At 32.2% G+C, this 18,420-nt stretch overlaps 1 protein-coding gene across 1 annotated transcript in view; it reads left to right on the top strand.

Moving 5' to 3' along the window:
- The window catches only part of LOC111045568 (diacylglycerol lipase-alpha), an 82,779-nt gene that overhangs the window by 44,725 nt on the left and 19,634 nt on the right, over positions 1 to 18,420 (top strand). The window contains exons 12-13 of the mRNA XM_039442039.1: positions 5,729 to 5,968; positions 11,504 to 11,527. Of these exons, the coding sequence (XP_039297973.1) occupies positions 5,729 to 5,968; positions 11,504 to 11,527 (264 nt within the window). The remainder of the gene's footprint in view (positions 1 to 5,728; positions 5,969 to 11,503; positions 11,528 to 18,420) is intronic.

Here is an 18,420-nt window from a genome sequence, read left to right as displayed (position 1 = left end):
CAGATTTTTGAAGTCATAGTAAAGTAGTATTTTCAATTTCAGTAGGATCTCCAATCACACCCACCATCAAATTACCTTTGTGTATGAGATATTAAGCCATTTTTTGGACTTTTCACCCACTCTGTATACAGTATCAACAACAGAGGAAATAGCTAGGAAGAAAAATATATTTTTTAAATTTGTTATCGAAATTGATGTTGATCAATTCATCCACCTGTCTCATTCACCTATCAATTGGACAATCTACTAGTGTACTAGTCCAGTATAATCTATACTAATCTACATTGGCAATTATAATCTGTCCTCATTCAAAATTTTAATAATTAAATTCAATCAATCAATAATTTTATTCAATTCAACACAAAATACATGAAAGAAATCAAAATACAAAAATCACAATCAAAAATAAGTTTCTAATAAAACACAAAAACTGACTTCATGGTGGGGTGTGCTGAAAAGAAAAAAGGAGGAAAAATACCTAATAAAAATCTAAAAATTAAAATCTACTATTAGTTAATTTATTCTCCATTAATAGTTTAATTTTATACAATACATGTAGGATATAATGTGTGTGTTCTTATTCTATTATAAAATAATCCAACAAAAGGTTTGGCATTATTTAATATGAATATATTGAATGTTCAAAGTAACAATATACAATATCGTTGAATTTACTAATTGTTGCCAATTACAAGATGATCTTCATCTTTATTTTAATATATTTATTTTAATACCTAGATAATTATTTATTTAATATATTTTTTTATTACGGATGATGCCCACTTGAGCTTTTTGTTTGTGCTTGGGTAATGGGAAATGCGAGGGTGAATTATTAAGCTGCGTACACATATACGCGCTTCCAACCCGCACCGAGCACGCTCCGCCCTCGTACCGCCCTCGTTCCTCCATCGTACCGCAGTCGCTCCGCCCCCGCTGTGCAGTTGCACCCATCATGAACGTTACGGAAGATGTTAGATCTTTTCGCGTTCCCCGGTCGATCATCAATCGCTCTGCTGGAGTGACGTTCGGTTGCGGAGCAGAGCGAAAGTCTGTACGCACCTTTATATATGAGATGATCACCCTGTTTATTATCACTATTCACACAGAAACACACATACAAATTGGATTTAGAGTATGATGATATATGAAATAGGATCGGTGAAGGACGGTGAGAAATAGAAGCTCTCTGCACTGTTGAGCTAGAATGCACGGTTGAAGAGATAAAAAATCTGAAACTTGAAATGTGGGACTTGGGGGTGAAAAAATGATCAAATTATATAAAATTAAAAATTTTCAAAGTGTGATGTATGATATAAGACCGCCTTGAAGCGCCGGAAAATAGAAGTCCCTCACACTTTTGAGCTAGGATGCACAGTATTAAAGAGATAAAAAATCTGAAACTTGAAATTTAGGACTTGGAAAAAAAATTCGAAGTTCCAAAAATTGAAAAATTTTGAACATGTGATACATGTAAAATAATAGCGCTTTCAAATACTGAGAAGAATGAGCCATGAGCCCAATTTCAACCTGATCCGATAAAGTATTGAAAAGTTAGGTTGATTTTTAGGGTAAAATTTCCAAATAAAGAGCCGCCATCTTGAAACGGGGATGAATTAAAAATTTCTCAATATATACGTTTTTGCGCCTTGTTTCAAATTTTATTCAAATCGGACTATAACTGCGACTGTAATTGCGGTACAAACAAAGAAACAAAGAGACAAACGCCGATTGACTTGAAAGATAGAATTCGCTTCGCTCATTCAATTATATCAATCAATCAATCAAGTTTTATTGAACAAAATATTCACATTGGAGCCCCACTAAACCCGAAGGTTTTTCAGTAGGTGCCTATATAAGTAAGTATTCATAGTAAATTATAGAATCGTACATTACAAAGAAACAAATTTGACAAGAGGAAGAGAAAAAAAAAATTTTGCATGCAAAGGGAAGTTGGGAAGTAAGAAGAGTATGTAAAGGAAGGATCGTGGTGAGGATGGTAAACTTATCTAGGAACTAGAATAATAAAATTTAAGAAAAGAAATTAGATAAACTACTCAAGTAAAAGAAAAATATCAATCAAATCAAATCATAAATCATTAAGAATTAGTATTCACTATTTATGAAAACAAAAATTATAATAAACATACATGGGGGAAAAAATTGAGAAATGAAGTTTGAATTTCAAGAAATAATTATAAGTGGTCGCTCTAGCTGGCGGCAGTGACTCAATAAAATTAATGTACCAGCAAAATCTCTGCTAGCTGTTTCTTTATATGAGATTATTGTTATTTATTACATAGCTAAGAACATCACTTTTTGAATAATCTCGAATATTCAGAGGCAATTTATTAAATAATTTAGGAAGAATGTAGAGGAGTGATCTTTTTCCATATATATTTCTAAATCGAGGTAACTGATAAACAGGGTGATTCATAATTATGGTAAAAAATTTAATACGTAATAGTAGAGGTAAAAATAAGAAAAAAAGTTCATATAAACATATATCCATAAACGCTTCATTAGCGAGCTATACAGAGTGAAATATTTCGCCCGGAATTCAGTTCCTCTGGTGAAATACACCGATGCTGAATTGCTTGGCGACTAGTTTTTGAGAAACTTATGCTGGATTCATATGGAAAAATATCTGAAAAATTGAATAAAACTAGTCTGGAAGCTGTAGTGTGAGTAGTTTTTGAGAAAAAAGTTGAAATATGCAAAAAATCTAAGTAGAAAAACACAGACTTCTACGTTTAATGCCCAATAACTTTCTTTAATGACCAGTAAACAAATAATTCCTCGCAATAAAAATTGTAGAGAATTTAATTCTGAAAAGAATGATGTAAGCTGTGTAAACTAAATTTAAATAAAAGTTGGATAAAATGTATTCTTATGTAGTACATTACACCACAAAAATTTGCTGTTTTATGAGGAGAGAACTAATAACTCATAAGTTGTAGCTGATTGCAAATAAAATATTCGGTTTTTTATGAAAAGTTTTTTTTTATATGAAAGTAGCATATCTAAATGACATTAAACTTATACCAAAAGACTAGTAGATCATGCCATTGAGCCTGGGAGGAAGCTCAAACAGAAGTAGATGATCTCCTACGATTCCTGCCCAAATGTTTACTGAAAACTGATGTTGTGGAAGATTAGGATTGATGGCATGAGGATTCTCAGCTGCCCAAATATGTTGGTTGTGGACGTTAACGATAGCTGTTCTTGTAAAGTGTGCCTTGTCGGTAAATAAAACGGTTGTTAAAAAGTTTGGGTGAACAAGTTTTACTAAAAACCATCGGCAAATACCAGCACAGGGAATACAGTCTCGTGGCAATAGAGTATGAACTTTCTGGAGGTGGTATGGATGTAATTGTTGCTATTTTAGTATCCTCCAAATGATAGATTGATTGACATTTAACTGTACTGACAATTCTCTTGTGCTCTTCTCTGGATGTTCATAAATTTCATTAAGAACTTGTTCTTCTAACTCAACAGTCATAGTAGATCGGGGTCTGCCTGCATAAATGTGCTCTTTGGATATCAAAGAATCTGTTTCAGACAGACGTTGATGAATAGTGGCAAAAAACCTTGAACTTGGACATACTCGGTTAGGAAAGTTCTCTTGATACAAACGTCTTGCTTCAGTACTATTACAGTAGTGTCTCATTCCATACATTAAATGCATGCCAGCTAATTCGGAATATGAATAATGTCTACCATTACCTGCCATTTTTTAAAAAGTTAACACTTAACACAAAAGCAAAGTGGAATGGTTACAAATAACTGGTTAATAGATTAAACAAAAAACACAGCGTGGTTACAGTAGGCCTAACTTACAGTTTGTTTTTTTTTTGTTCAACAGTGAGCTAAAATATTTCTGAAAATAATTTTCAGCTGATAATTTCTTTTAAATATTTTCTTATTTAAAACATAATGAATCAGCTGTTTTGGAACAGCTGTTATTAAAATCCATGTTTTATTTGCAATCAGCTACAACCTATGAGTTATTAGTTCTCTCCTCATAAAACAGCAAATTTTTGTGGTGTAATGTACTACATAAGAATACATTTTATCCAACTTTTATTTAAATTTAGTTTACACAGCTTACATCATTCTTTTCAGAATTAAATTCTCTACAATTTTTATTGCGAGGAATTATTTGTTTACTGGTCATTAAAGAAAGTTATTGGGCATCAAACGTAGAAGTCTGCATTTTTCTACTTAGATTTTTTGCATATTTCAACTTTTTTCTCAAAAACTACTCACACTACAGCTTCCAGACTAGTTTCATTCAATTTTTCAGATATTTTTCCATATGAATTCAGCATAAGTTTCTCAAAAACTAGTCGCCAAACAATTCAGCATCGGTGATAATTTTTGAGCAAAAGATCTGTATTTAATATTATTCTTGAAAAATATTATAATCTTGTAAATATAGAGATTCTTTGGAGTTAGTGTATGGTAAAAAATTGTACATTAGAAAGATTATTGAAGAGGCAATCGAGATGTTATGCACTTCAGGGTTCTTAATTGAATTCTTTCTACTCTGTGCAACAAATAGTCAGCTGCACAGCCCCATGAATCTATACCATACCTAATGATAGACTCTACGAGAGATTTATAAATTAGGTGAAGACAGTCGACCGGAATAGTTTTATGCATGTAAAATATTTTTGCGCTTAATGCTTGAAGTTTATTCGAGATGTAGTTGATGTGTGGATGCCATCTCATTCTACTGTCAACTATCACACCTAGGTATCGGGTATCGTCAACTTGAGTTAGTGATGGGCAACTGCAAGTTTGAAGTGATTTAGAAAGACAGAGGCAGTCATGACTGATAATTTTTGGAGATTCATTACATCTCATATGTGGTGATTTAAAATGCATTAAAACTGTTTTTTTTTCTTATTAATGACTAAATTTCTGTCATGTGACCACCTAAGAATCCTATTATAGTCAGATTGCAAAAGTTGCTCTGCAACTTTAAGATTTTTATGCCCAACAATTAAAGCTGTGTCATCAGCATACATAAAAATGTCACCATTTCTGATTATGCTTGAAATTGAGTTTACATATATATTGTAGAAGACAGGACCCAAGATACTACCCTGTGGGACACCAATATCGTCGTTTTTGAATAATTCGCTTTGATTGTTCCCCAACTCAACCAGAAAGTATCTGTCACTCAGGTAACTCTCGAACAACTTTAGAACATTTCCTGTGATTTCAATGTCATGAAGCTCATCCAGAAGGATATTATGCTTCAGAGTATCAAAGGCCTTCGAGTAATCTATGAATATTGCTAAAACATGAAATCTATCATTCAAAAAATTATTTATTTTGTGGGTAAAATTTAAAAGAATTGCTTGTGCAGATTTCCCTTTTTGAAAGCCGTATTGAACATTTGACAGGATATTATTATCAGATAGGTATTGATTTAAATGGATTGATAAATATCTTTCGAATATCTTCTCAGGCACTGATAATTTAGCTATTGGCCTGGAATTCTCCAGGTCATCTCGAGCACCAGTTTTAAAAATTGATCTAACAATGGCTATCTTTAAAAAGTCTGGGAATATGCCTTCAGAAATCGATAGATTCATCATTCGACAAAGAGGATTTACCATATGCTCTTTAAGTTTTATGAAATTAAAGATGAGTATTTAGTTAAATTTTTTGAGGAGTAAATCCATTTTTCCATCTTTGAATTATATTTGATTCGGTTGTGATTACAGTGGAAAACAATATCATGCAGTGTCCTATGCTGCGGATGTGCAGTAATGCCTACATCAGCGGTTGAATTGAAAGCAGATCCTTCGACAGTACAGGAGTACCAACGTGAGAAAGATTCGGCGCGTGCCATGGCCATACATCCCACTGACTCGTCTATCGCTCTCACTCTCCATCAGCCTCTCTATCCTCCAGGCAGTATCATCCACGTTGTTCGACATCATCCCACTAAAACTGAGTCAGTATACTGAGCTTCATTCGAGTTTTCCATAGCCCAATCATTTCAGGGTGTTCCACAACTACACAATTAGTTTCAGGGCCTGTACACGTCAAAATAATCATAAAAACGTTCTTGAAAGTTCTCTATTGAAATGCTGGATAAATGTTCTCAAGTTGAAATGGAGATTTTAAGGATGTGTTTACCGAAGCTTCAGTATTCATTTTTATCTAGTGCACTGGTAACTTATTTTCATTGATTGAAAGTTGTTATACATTAATAATAGATTTTATGGGACTTATTTCTTTATACGATTCACGATTCTATAATATTTTGGTGTCTTTTCCCATTCATTCCATAAATACTATACTATAAAATTAAATTCTATCAATATTTAATATTGAAATTTCAAAATGGCAAAACAGGTCAAAGTCCAAAACTATTCCTACTTCAATAATTCAAACAACATTCCAAATCTAGATTATGTACTCGATACATGTCACATTATTTTAAAGATTTACATTTTAAAGCAGAGGATAAATTTTGAATTCACAATGTCATTTCTATGAACGTCCAAAATAAATATAATCATACATGAATCATTGACTATACCTAATGTGGAAAATTTTATGAATTCTTGTATTAATTTGTGATCTTGATGCTATCCTATAGTTTAACAGTAACGTACAGCTACAGTGGGTATCTTTTTAATATCATTAATGAACACCGTATCAATGATAAACAGGATATAAAGGATTGATAGACATAATCAAGTAATCAAGTGAGCATAATTTCAATCCGAATATCACGCTGTTTAGCATACATTCGGAGATTCACGCTTCTTATCATTAAAACGCTCCCCAATAATTTGATATCTGCTCTTTTAGTTTCTAATGGTTATATTTAATACGTACAATAAATAAGAAATGAATTACAGTTGCTAATCTCAAATCTTTTCTAATATTCTAGCATTTATTTTGAACTGGCCGTCAGGCTCGCTTCGCTTGCCATATCCGTCTAGCCAGGGGGCTCCGCCCCCTGGCCCCCGACTGGATCGTCCAAGGATGAGATCAGCAGGCTCGCTTCGCTCGCCTGCATTTTTCATTTGAGCATTTTTATCATATGTTAGGACGATCCAGTCGGGGGTCCAGACTAAACGTCTGGCTAAAACGTATATGGCGAGCGAAGCGAGCCTGACGGCTAGTAATATAATATTCCCAGGGATAGCTCTGTTTGGAGTAGCAGTGCCCAATCAATTTTTCCGCGATGCATTTCAATCTTCAACTTGGTGCCAACCTAACAAAAGTCAACTCAAATTAATGCCAACCTGACAAAATTATTAATTTAGTTACCAGTTAACAACTGTTTCGAAGAGGTACTCTCTAGATTATAGTTCTAGATTATAGATTTTTATAGATTTTAGTTCTGCGAGTGAGTGAGTGAGTGGCATTTCGTTTTTATATATATATAGATTTTAATAAAATTATAAAATTGTAGATTTGTATAAAAAGATTCCATCTCCTAACATCATCATATCAATTTCAGAGCATTACTGGACCAGCTTTTTTCAGCTATTTTGATGAATATTACAAGCCCTGATATAAGGGTAACACTACGCTAAGAATTCTGCATACTGAAAGATGTTTTACAAACTTGAAAGTAAATCCAACTTAGATTGTACCCAATAGCAATATTTTGTTGTAGTAGTGTTATTTATCAATATTGATGAAGTATATTTTGTCAAATTCCTATTGATATTTATTACATTATTCTCAGAACTCACTTAACTCAGAACTTTACTGAACTCAGTTATTCCTTCAAGAATTAAGAATTATATTGTACACAAAGAATATCTATACTGAGCTAGAAAAAATATTAATCGGGCTATTATTTTTATTCTTCTCAAATATGTTTACTTTTCAAAGTACCTATATATCTAATATGCCATTTCACCCTTATATATATATATATAATATAAATATAAACAGGATACACAGGACATGGATAGATTAAAAAAACTTACATTTAACCGAGAATTTTCGGGAGCTGGGCCCTCTTTGTCAATCAACCAGGAAGTGAAGTGGTGCAGATTTTTAAATGTAAGTTTTTAAGTGTTTTTAATCTATCCGTGTTGTGTGTATCCTGTTTATATTTATATTATAAAACTTTAAAGTGTTTTTTGTTTATATATAAACAAAATATATAAACTAAAAGTGTTTATATATATATATATATATATATATATATATATATATATATATATATATATATATATAAATTAAAACAGGAGACACAAGATATAAATAGATTGAAAACAATTAAACACTCCATTAGAAATGGGGGAAATTTTCGGAGACTGAGTCTCCTTCCTCAACCGAGCAGACTGCAGTTTTGAATCCAACCTTGAATCTAAGTGTTTATATATATATATAGCACATAACAGAAGACACTTAAAAGTTTGTAATATAAATTAGAACAGGAGACACAAGATATAAATAGATTGAAAACACTTAAAAACTTACATTAGAAATGGGGGAAATTTTCGGAGACTGAGTTTCCTTCCTCAACCGCACAGACTGCAGTTTTGAATCCAACGGTCGACCACAGAGTACGCACGGAGACTCAATTGTAGCAGCAGAGACCACAGATTACGCGGTGCAGATGGATGGAGAGAAAAAGGGTACAGATTCAGGGGACATTATGGGGTATTTAGGGGCGGTTACAAACGGGATATTTAGGATTTGAGTGAGTTATGAATAAGTAAAGGTGTAGCTTATGAATTGATAGAAAAGAGGAGATTAAAAATTAGATATCAAATAAGAATTAGACTAAAATTGGAGAAAGGAATTGTAGAATTGAACTTGAATGAAATTTATTTTTCATTTTTATTGAACATTTAATATATATATTTGATAGCTGTGAAATTTATTATATGATGAAATTTATTTCAATTTAATTAAACAGTTGGTAGCTATGGTAGCAGAGTCTCCGTGCATACTCTGTGGTCGACCGTTGGCTTTAAAACTGCAGTCTGCTAAGTTGAGGAAGGATACTCAGTCTACGAAAATTTCCCCCATTTCTAATGTAAGTTTTTAAGTGTTTTCAATCTATTTATATATTGTGTCTCCTTTTTTAATTTATATATATATATATATATTATATATATATATATATATATATATATATGTATAGCACATAACAGAAAACACTTCAAAGTATGTAATATGATTCAAAACAGGAGACACAAGACATAAATAGATTGAAAACACTTGAAAACGGAAATTTTCGGGAACTCAGTTCCCTTCCTCAACCGAGCAGTGAGTTGTACAGTTTGAAATCCAACGGTCGTGACCACAGAGCACGGATTTCAAATACTGTCCGTGGAAACTATTTATGTCTTGTGTCTCCTTATTTGATTCATATATATATATATATATATATATATATATATATATATATATATATATATATATATATATATATATATAACGATGACAATAGGTAACACACTACAATAAGTAATTGTAATTGCATAACTTACAGAGAATAATTCAGATTTATTCAAATTTCACCTCTTTCATACCACTGTATATTCATTCAAGCACATGCTAAATAATTGGGTTCCATAATATTGAGAATTTATGTTAACTTACTTAGACTTTTATCACAGTTTGCAGTTTATTATGCTAAATTTTTGTTCTACTCTAATAATCAGAAGTGGATTTTACCTCTTTCATAATCGTGATCATTTGCATGAATCGATTCGATATTTTGGCTGTTGTTTGCTAATTTTATTGGCTCAGCTTTATATTCTGCTTTACAATGTAAGATTTTTTCAATTTTTGGATGCGCAACCCATGACATGTTGAGTCATTCTGGCAGCCACTTTAGTTGGAAAAAAGTATTAATAAGACATATATTTACACTACTTGAAAGTATGATATAGTTTATTATTCTCAAGATCTTCGAGATTATTCATAATCGTGATTCTAACTGGTGGTAATTCATATGAGTTAGTAGGCTTTACTAACCTTCCGGAAGAAAATCCTTCAACGTTCAAGCCTAAGGGGCTTTCAAGTTTATTATTTATAGTTATCTTTTGAGGACGCTTTTCCCTAAGTTAGAGTATTAGACAATTTTACAACTTTCACTTAGTTCAGATCTGTCAAAATAAAATTAACGGTACGTCAAAATATCTTGTGCTTTATTTAAAAGAAAATATGTAATTTTTTGTGAGGGGAAAATAGCTTAATATCCATTCATATGAAATAAGATCCTTTATATCAAAGATAAACCGGAAACGTGATCAATTGGTTCCTAAACGTTAGATATAGAAAAAATGTAATCTTAGATAGCCCAAATGGTGTGCTTCTGATTGACCGACTGCCCTGTAGTGTTGCGAAACGGAGAACAAAACAATTATTAGATAAGACATAAAGTATTCTACAAAACGTGATAAGTAAGATTATTCAATTCATTATTCACAAAATATGTTGAAAGTAATCCAGCTGACTATTTCTCTATTTACAATACATTTTTCTAAGAATTCAAACATGAATTTAGATAGCTTAAAATCACTGGACATTTTGAATCTAATACTAACGATGCTAATTCAATACTAGTTCAGTATACTGGCTTAAAATACTATAGCCTAGAGAGAACTCACTGAAATGTTTCGAGTCACTAAAATAATTCAATATCTTAGAAGCTATTCGTTTGTTGAATTATTATTTTTTACTACAATCAGTACATCAATTAGAACAAAATTAGTACAAAAAGTATTATACTGTAATAATTTTAATAACACCATATAACTCTGCAGATCTTAATGCACTTTCTTATGCATGGATTTGGTGATGGATTTACATCATTAGCCTCTTTAGGAATTGTGGTAATAGCCATGTATCAGAAAGCATATATATCAGAACACAACTAAAAAATCATAACTCATATTAACTAAAATTTAAACCATTATAGTAAATCTACATAAACCCAGATCCAGCTCTGTTCTCTAATGCAAAATGTATATTTATTTCATAGGTACGGTACTTAAAATTACATTATTAAATGAGAAATTAAATTGAAGGATAATAATTCACTATGCCTATATGAAATCAATATAATGAAAAATAATAGCATAGGTTGAAGATGACTGTTTCTAGAAGTCCACTTCAAATTGGTTGCGCATCATCTTTAACCTAATTAAACAAACACAGCAAATCACTATACTGTAATTTCATGTTTATATTATATATTATTAAATTGGTCCAAAGAAATGATACATTTTTGACGCTAGTTTCAAAAATATTTGATAAAATCATGGGTCTGTTTCACCATGAATAATAACTTGAAAAATATTGTAATTTCCATATAAGTATTTTTTCAGTTTTCGGACATAGCTCTACACTAAAAATATTCCAATTTAATAGTAACTTTAACTTGGAAACCATCCTCCTTCTTTGTTTGAATCGAAAGTACCCAGTAATTGATGTGTGAAAAGTGCTTTATTCGCTATCGTTATTGAATTAATCGATTTTTTCTTCTGATTGTGAGCAGGCAGCGATATGAGAAAAAGTGGAGGTATGTCATTGCTAGAGTTATAAATAATTTAAACACACTGCCTCCAACTATTATGTATGGGAGGTACAAACTATATAATATCCTTTAATGCAAACCCTTAATTTGAAAGAAAAAAGTTCACAGAAGAACATGGCATAGAAGGTTGAACTGCTCTCGTATAATGCCCGCATGAGATTTGAGATTTCCGTGGATAATTTTATTGGTTAATGATACTAGCATTGCCACCAAACCCGCCTGCTGCGATGAATGCTGATTAATTAAGTTCCTACCTATTGCATATAATAACTGTTGCTACAATCCAATAATTTATATGAGTTAAACGTTTTCCTTCTAAATAGTTTCATTAAAAAGGGGAAAATAATGTTTTCATTTTTCCAAGTTTCTCTAAAGATCCATTTATAAGAATCCAACTTGCCAATTTCACGTCTATCTTCTTCTTTTATCTAAATCTTATTCAAGGTAAATAATTTATTCTATGAAATAAGTTTTCAATTCTATGAAACCTTTAAAAACAGCTAGAATGAAAAAAAATATATAATTTAACCAATCAACCTTTTACTCAACCTTGGTACTCAACCTTTTAAAAACAGCTAGAATGAAAAAAATAATAATAATTTAACCAATCGTCTAGGCAAACATTTCAATAAAAAATTTCACAAAACTGATGATTACTTATTGAGCCAATTTACTAGCCTGGCGTTTGCGTCATAACAGATTAGCAGTGCTTCACAATCAGGTGCAACCTAAAAACTATGACAGATATATAGTTTTGACAAATATATAAGGCTGGCCAGACCGTAGCCAGCTAGGTCACACCATATTAATTGGGTCAGAATAAGAAATGAACTTGGAGTACTCTTGTAATTTTCACAGTACTGCTCGAACTGAATTACTAGATACAATACTACGTAGGCCTATGGCATATGATCAATTTTAACTAGATAAACGGAATTTTGCACTATACGGTATCATACCAATATTCATTTGAATTTGCACTTCCAGTTTTTCAATAATTTTAAATAATAATCATGAGGATTTTTCGATTTGAATGTTTTTTTTTGCCTATGTGTAAATATTAATGAATCAATATTTTCATGAAGTGAATATTTAGATTGTGATTTTCTTACATTATATAAAACTATTCTACTCCAAGACCAGCAGTTTCTTGAAAGCAAGCATCGTTAATTAGAGCTTTTCACACCAGTGCACCTTTTGATTTTTAATCCATAACCAAAAAGATTCATTAATAAAAGTTTTATAATTCAGCTTAATTCTCTTTTTATTAAAATTGGAAGAAAAATAAAGGGTATGGTCAGAAAATGGAAGGAGTTCAATAAACAAAGTCCACCTGTTGAGTACCACTATATAATATTGAGATATTGAGTAGGCAGACAATGTAATTAATGATCTCTTTAGAATATAATGTTAATTGCTCCTTATGCTTCTTTTTCATGGCAAAAATTGTATTCTCTCAATGGCTTTGATGTTGATGCAATGCTGGATTGCTTCAATTTTATTCAAAACTAGCAACTCTATGTTTCTCTGTTGTGGTTGGCTGTCTCGGAGTTATAATAAAAAATAAAAAAACTCGCTAAAACCTTTCATGAATGATTCCTTTCCATCGCATGGTTGACACTAATTTCGCTTTGAAGGAACTACATTTATAATCTGAAAAACACACAATCTGCAGCCTATTGCATTTGGACTCATTTCTTATTTCATGGATACTCTCGTACTATTTGTAGTTTATGATAAAGTGTGGGATGACCTATACAGGCTTTTTTACTGCGTTCACACATTCAATCCGAAGGAACCCTTAATATATCCTTCCCCTATTAAATAGAAAACTAATATATTTTTATATAAATTTCAAAAAAGATGAGTAAATGAAAAATATTTGGTGCCTTCAAATCAGGCTACTGTCATCTAATGCACAATATATTGCCATAACTAGTATGTTAAATAAATAAATTGGGTACTCTATGAATAATACACAAGCTGGAATTCATAGTATTTTATTGCATCACCACACATCAGGCAACATAAGTACAAGTACAATACAAAGTAGAAAGTGCAGAACATTATAATATTGACTCTTAAAGTAGAATAGCCTAGTATCAAAGTTGGAAATCCGCCACTTACAACATTTTTCAGGAGAAATGTTTTTTGTACAACTGTTTTGTTAGCTCCAAAGGGTTCAATATCACTCAAAACCATAAATTCAACCAATTTATGTGAAATAAAAATGCAAAATCAATATGAGAGTACTATAAAACACCCTCTGGAGGTGAAAAACGTAGCATGAAATCCATGAAAACGTAGCATAAAAGTAAAAAATTTCGAGTGAAAAAAATCATATTTATGAAACTGATATGAGAACACACTTTGAAGGTACTGTACAAAATCAGTCAGTTTAATAATCAAAGTATTGAATTGGAGTAAACTGATATTCAAATAATTTTTTCTTTTGCTATTTTCTAATTGGATAGATTGCCGGATAGCTTTCTTGTTCTGTCTGAAGTCGCCTCTTCAATAGGCCTATTTTCTTCCATCACTCTTATCAAAAATACTAAGGAAAAATAATAATAGTTTGGAATTAAACTGTACGGTTTTGAAATTAAACCTATATTTCAACATTATAAATAGAATAGTTGTCCGTTTTTGATCCAAAGGAGCCTCATAATGATATTTAGAGCTTGACTTAAACTACTTGTCCTAGAAATATTACTTCTAACATGAAGAGGGGAAACCAGTTTCTCCTTCCATGGTTTTTAGCATGGACAGAGTAGTGGAGAGGAGTAAGCATGCTGCACACAATTGGATGCTGACACAATAGTAGGGAGAATGCTGTTATAGGTAGTGGAATGATTAGTGAAGGAAAGAGTATCGGGCCTCTCTGTCTTTGAGTAAGAGCCGTGTTAAAGTAATATCTCTTGGACTTATAAAGTCAAGTGTTGGCTCAATTTCAAAATAATGGTGGATGTCCGACTATGATACCGGGCTTCGGGCTACTCAATTACAGTAGAAGATTAGATAATAATCTACTATCTGAATGTATAAGTAGTCTATACTATCGTTATAAAATGTACTAGGCCTATACTAATATAATCTATAATCTAATCCAATCCAATCTAATCCAATACTATAATCTATAATAATATATCTATAATACATAGGCCTATTCTTATCGGTGGCGGCTATTCAGGTGAAGTAGGTGAAGTCATGGGCACCCGTATAAATCTTTGTAGTGGGGGGACAAGCCGTCCGGTGGTCCTCCAACGGAAAATCTTTGAAAAAGTAAACTCATCAAACGCGTATTAAGCGATTGGTAAGTGTATTTATTTTTTTGTATTGACATCCATTTAAACAATTATTCGCAAAAATGTTCAAATTTAAATTGGGTAAGAAGTTTTAAAACACGCATTGAGTGAACACTGATTGTAAAACTATATTTTTCTACAACTGCGCATAAAAAAAGAATTTACATACTCAATTCTCCTCGTAAAACAGCTTATTTCGGAGGAGAATCTACTTTTTCGCTCACTCACCATCTGTGCATGCGTAGTAGATTTTCTTTACGCTCGCTAATCATTCGCACATTCGCAGAAGAGTTTCGTAATCAGCTGATGATAAGCACCTTGCCAAAAGTAGGTCAGATCTTGACCTAAAAAGTCTGTAATTTTACCGGCTCTGCTTAAGCAGCCATGATGGATATCAGTGAAGACAAATTATTATTAACTCCGCCAGATATAAGTAATTTAACAGGTTTGTGCAGTTGTAGAAAAAATGCTGTATGTAATTCGCGCGTAATGCTACTTTATCACTCTTGCAAAATTATCACGCTCCGCTTTGCGTCGCGTGATTACTGTTTTGCGCGAGCGATAAAGTCGCGCATTACGCTCTTAATACATAAATAGCTATTTGACAGACATGGAAAACTTACTCTAGCTCAAGTTTAATATTGATCATTAGAATAGACTAGAAAAAATGTCAAACCACAGATATTCAACAAATCTTCTCTTTCAGAAATTCCAAGTTCTGAATATAAAATAACTGTTCATGAAAAGTCTGCTTGTTTTTATTAAAAATGTAACTAACTTCCACTGAAATCCAACATAATTACCCAACCAGAAACAGATTGCATACCAACATTCAATTCCCCCAATTGAATAACTTTATTCAAATTGTAAACTGTTTTCATCCAGCTCATTGGCTTTACCGAAATAATCCAGTTGAGATTTCTGACATTGAGGGGTGTAGCGTTGTGTCTACAAGCATAGAGTGAGCAGGTGGCTGCTCTACATTGCGGAAGAAGCTTTGGAGGCTCTCCTAAATTCGCCTTATAGATTAATATTTCCTTTGAAAATGCCAAAATATTATTTCACATATTCATCCTTATTATGGCAGAATCCAAAGTCAGGGCAGTGAACTGTAAATGATAATTGATATTAATACCTACAAAATAAATCTCTGGATTCTGTGCATAAAAAACTGATAGCATGAAGTGCTGGGAGTATGCCAATAAAAGACAAAATGAGTAAACAAAGTTGAGATTTAATATTAATGAAATAATAGGCAGATGGCCACATACAAAAACAAGTGAATGGAAATTGAATTGAATAAAAATCTTTATATGAATCTTATCACAATATGAAATAAAACCGTTAGAAAGGAAACAATTACAAAATTTTGAATGAATGTAAATTAATGATACTAATGACCGTTGAAGACTGACAACAATTGATAAGGTAATGTCAATGACACCTGAATTGAAAATGACAAAAAATAGAAAATTTTAAATGATACCATAAAGTTAATGTTGAAAAATTCAATGTTAATGATTTTAAGAAGAATAATAACAAATGACAATGAGATGTAGATAATCAAAAGGAATACAGGAGCATTCAAGCTCTAAAAAAGCAATACCTTAAATTGGCATGGCTAATTAAATTCAAAATTCGAAAAAGAATCGAGACACGTTAAATGATGCGACTAAGGCCCTAAATGAAAAACCCAAATAAAATAAGAATGTCTCTGTTGACATTAATACACAAGTTCAGAATCAACGTTACATACATTGAAATAAATTGCATGTCTTGAATGACATTAACACAAGTAAATCAGAAATAACAATGCTCTATATATTGAAATAGTTGAATGTCTTGATTGACACTAGTATATATTAATACAATATTAATACAAGTAATTTCAAATATGAAAATGTCTTTTTCGACATCAATACAAATAAGTAAGTTCAGGAATGAGAATGTCTTGGTCGACATTAACACAAGTAAGTTCCAAAATCAATGTCATACACATTGAAATAGGCGTTGGTGGCCTTAAGATAACGCTTGTAAGCCAAGGGTAGCTATCAAATACAATGAAACAATTATTAATGTTGAGTACATTAATAGAGGCGACATGGGCCTTCAATGAAAACGCTTGTAAGCCAGGGGTAGCTATCAAATACAATGAAACAATTATTAATGTTGAGTACATTAATAGAGTCGACATGGGCCTTCAGAAATATGAATGTCAAGTTAGACATCAATACAATAATTCAGATATGAGAATATTAATTTGAGGTTAGAAATTGAAATGCTTCACAAATAAGCCAACTGATAATTGAAAACAATAAGATGATCAATAATACAATTATTCTATAACCTTGAAATATGGTAGGACAGTGCTCTCAATGAGACATACACTGTAACATATTGAATTCATGTACATAGGCTCGATTGCTGAATAAGTACGGACAATTAAATGTTTTTGATTGCCGTAAAAGCTGAATAATAGCTACAAAAATAATATGAATGAACATTGAATTGCTTGAATACAAATAAATTTGAAATAGAGAACAACGTGGTCCAGTTTTGACACGCTGTTAATTGTTTCATGAACAATTATGCAATACATGAGTAAAGTGAAAATTGAATAAAAAGATTCACGTACCGTAACCTGAGTTAAATTTTGAAGAAAGAGATGCGACCAGGTAGACAGGCAGGGAATCCACGGTACCCCAGGGAACAGCATGTTCAGCAAGCAACGACATGATGGCCACAGGAATCATCTGAGACGGTAGGCAGTTCTCCCAGCGAGAATGCAAACAGGACCATGAAGAAGTTCAAGAGATCCGAAATCCAGGAAGTGAAGCCAGAGGACTCCAAGGAGCAGCAAGCTCCAATGATGACCACGCGATGGCGAAATGGAAGCATCAAACACAGCAGACAATTCCCCCAATGGGAATGTGAACAGGAACATGTAGAACTCCAAACAAATAATCCGAATTCCAAGTTGTGGAATTTTCAGATCAATTTCCAAACGGTAGAGATGATGAAATTGAAAGTCTGAGTTTCAAGTGGTGAAGCCATGTTGTTAGAAAAATGGCGAGAGACGCCAACACGACACTATGGAACTTTGACAAAGTCTATCAGCGTAAATACACGAAGAAATTGATAAATAGTTGAATCACAGTTGATGAATACATTTGAAGAATTCATTTGAAGGAATATTTCACATTTGAAACGTTCAGTAAACCAGATGAATTTGGATGAAGAAAAAGTAAACCAGAAACGATGTGCACTCACTGACGAGACATGATCAAAAGACGAGAAGCCAAGCCAATGCTTGACTAACAAAAGGACAAGACGGAAATGCCCGACACGTAAGCTAACGTTCGTGACAATTTGATGAAAAAGTAGCAATTATCTTGAAAGTGAGATGCCTAAAGGACAAAATAAAATACCAAAAATTGAATAGTAAAATATTAAAATTGAAACGACGAATAATATTAGAAAACACAATCTTGAATATGAACTATGCCAGTGTAACCGTGACTGTGATGTCACCGGACAGTGTACATGGACAAAATAACGACAACGGAATAACGG

Source organism: Nilaparvata lugens, chromosome X (genome assembly GCF_014356525.2).
Source record: "Nilaparvata lugens isolate BPH chromosome X, ASM1435652v1, whole genome shotgun sequence".
Taxonomy (NCBI): Eukaryota; Metazoa; Arthropoda; class Insecta; order Hemiptera; family Delphacidae; genus Nilaparvata; species Nilaparvata lugens.
Note: the sequence above shows the minus strand (reverse complement) of the source record. Positions and strands in the feature narration are given on the sequence as shown.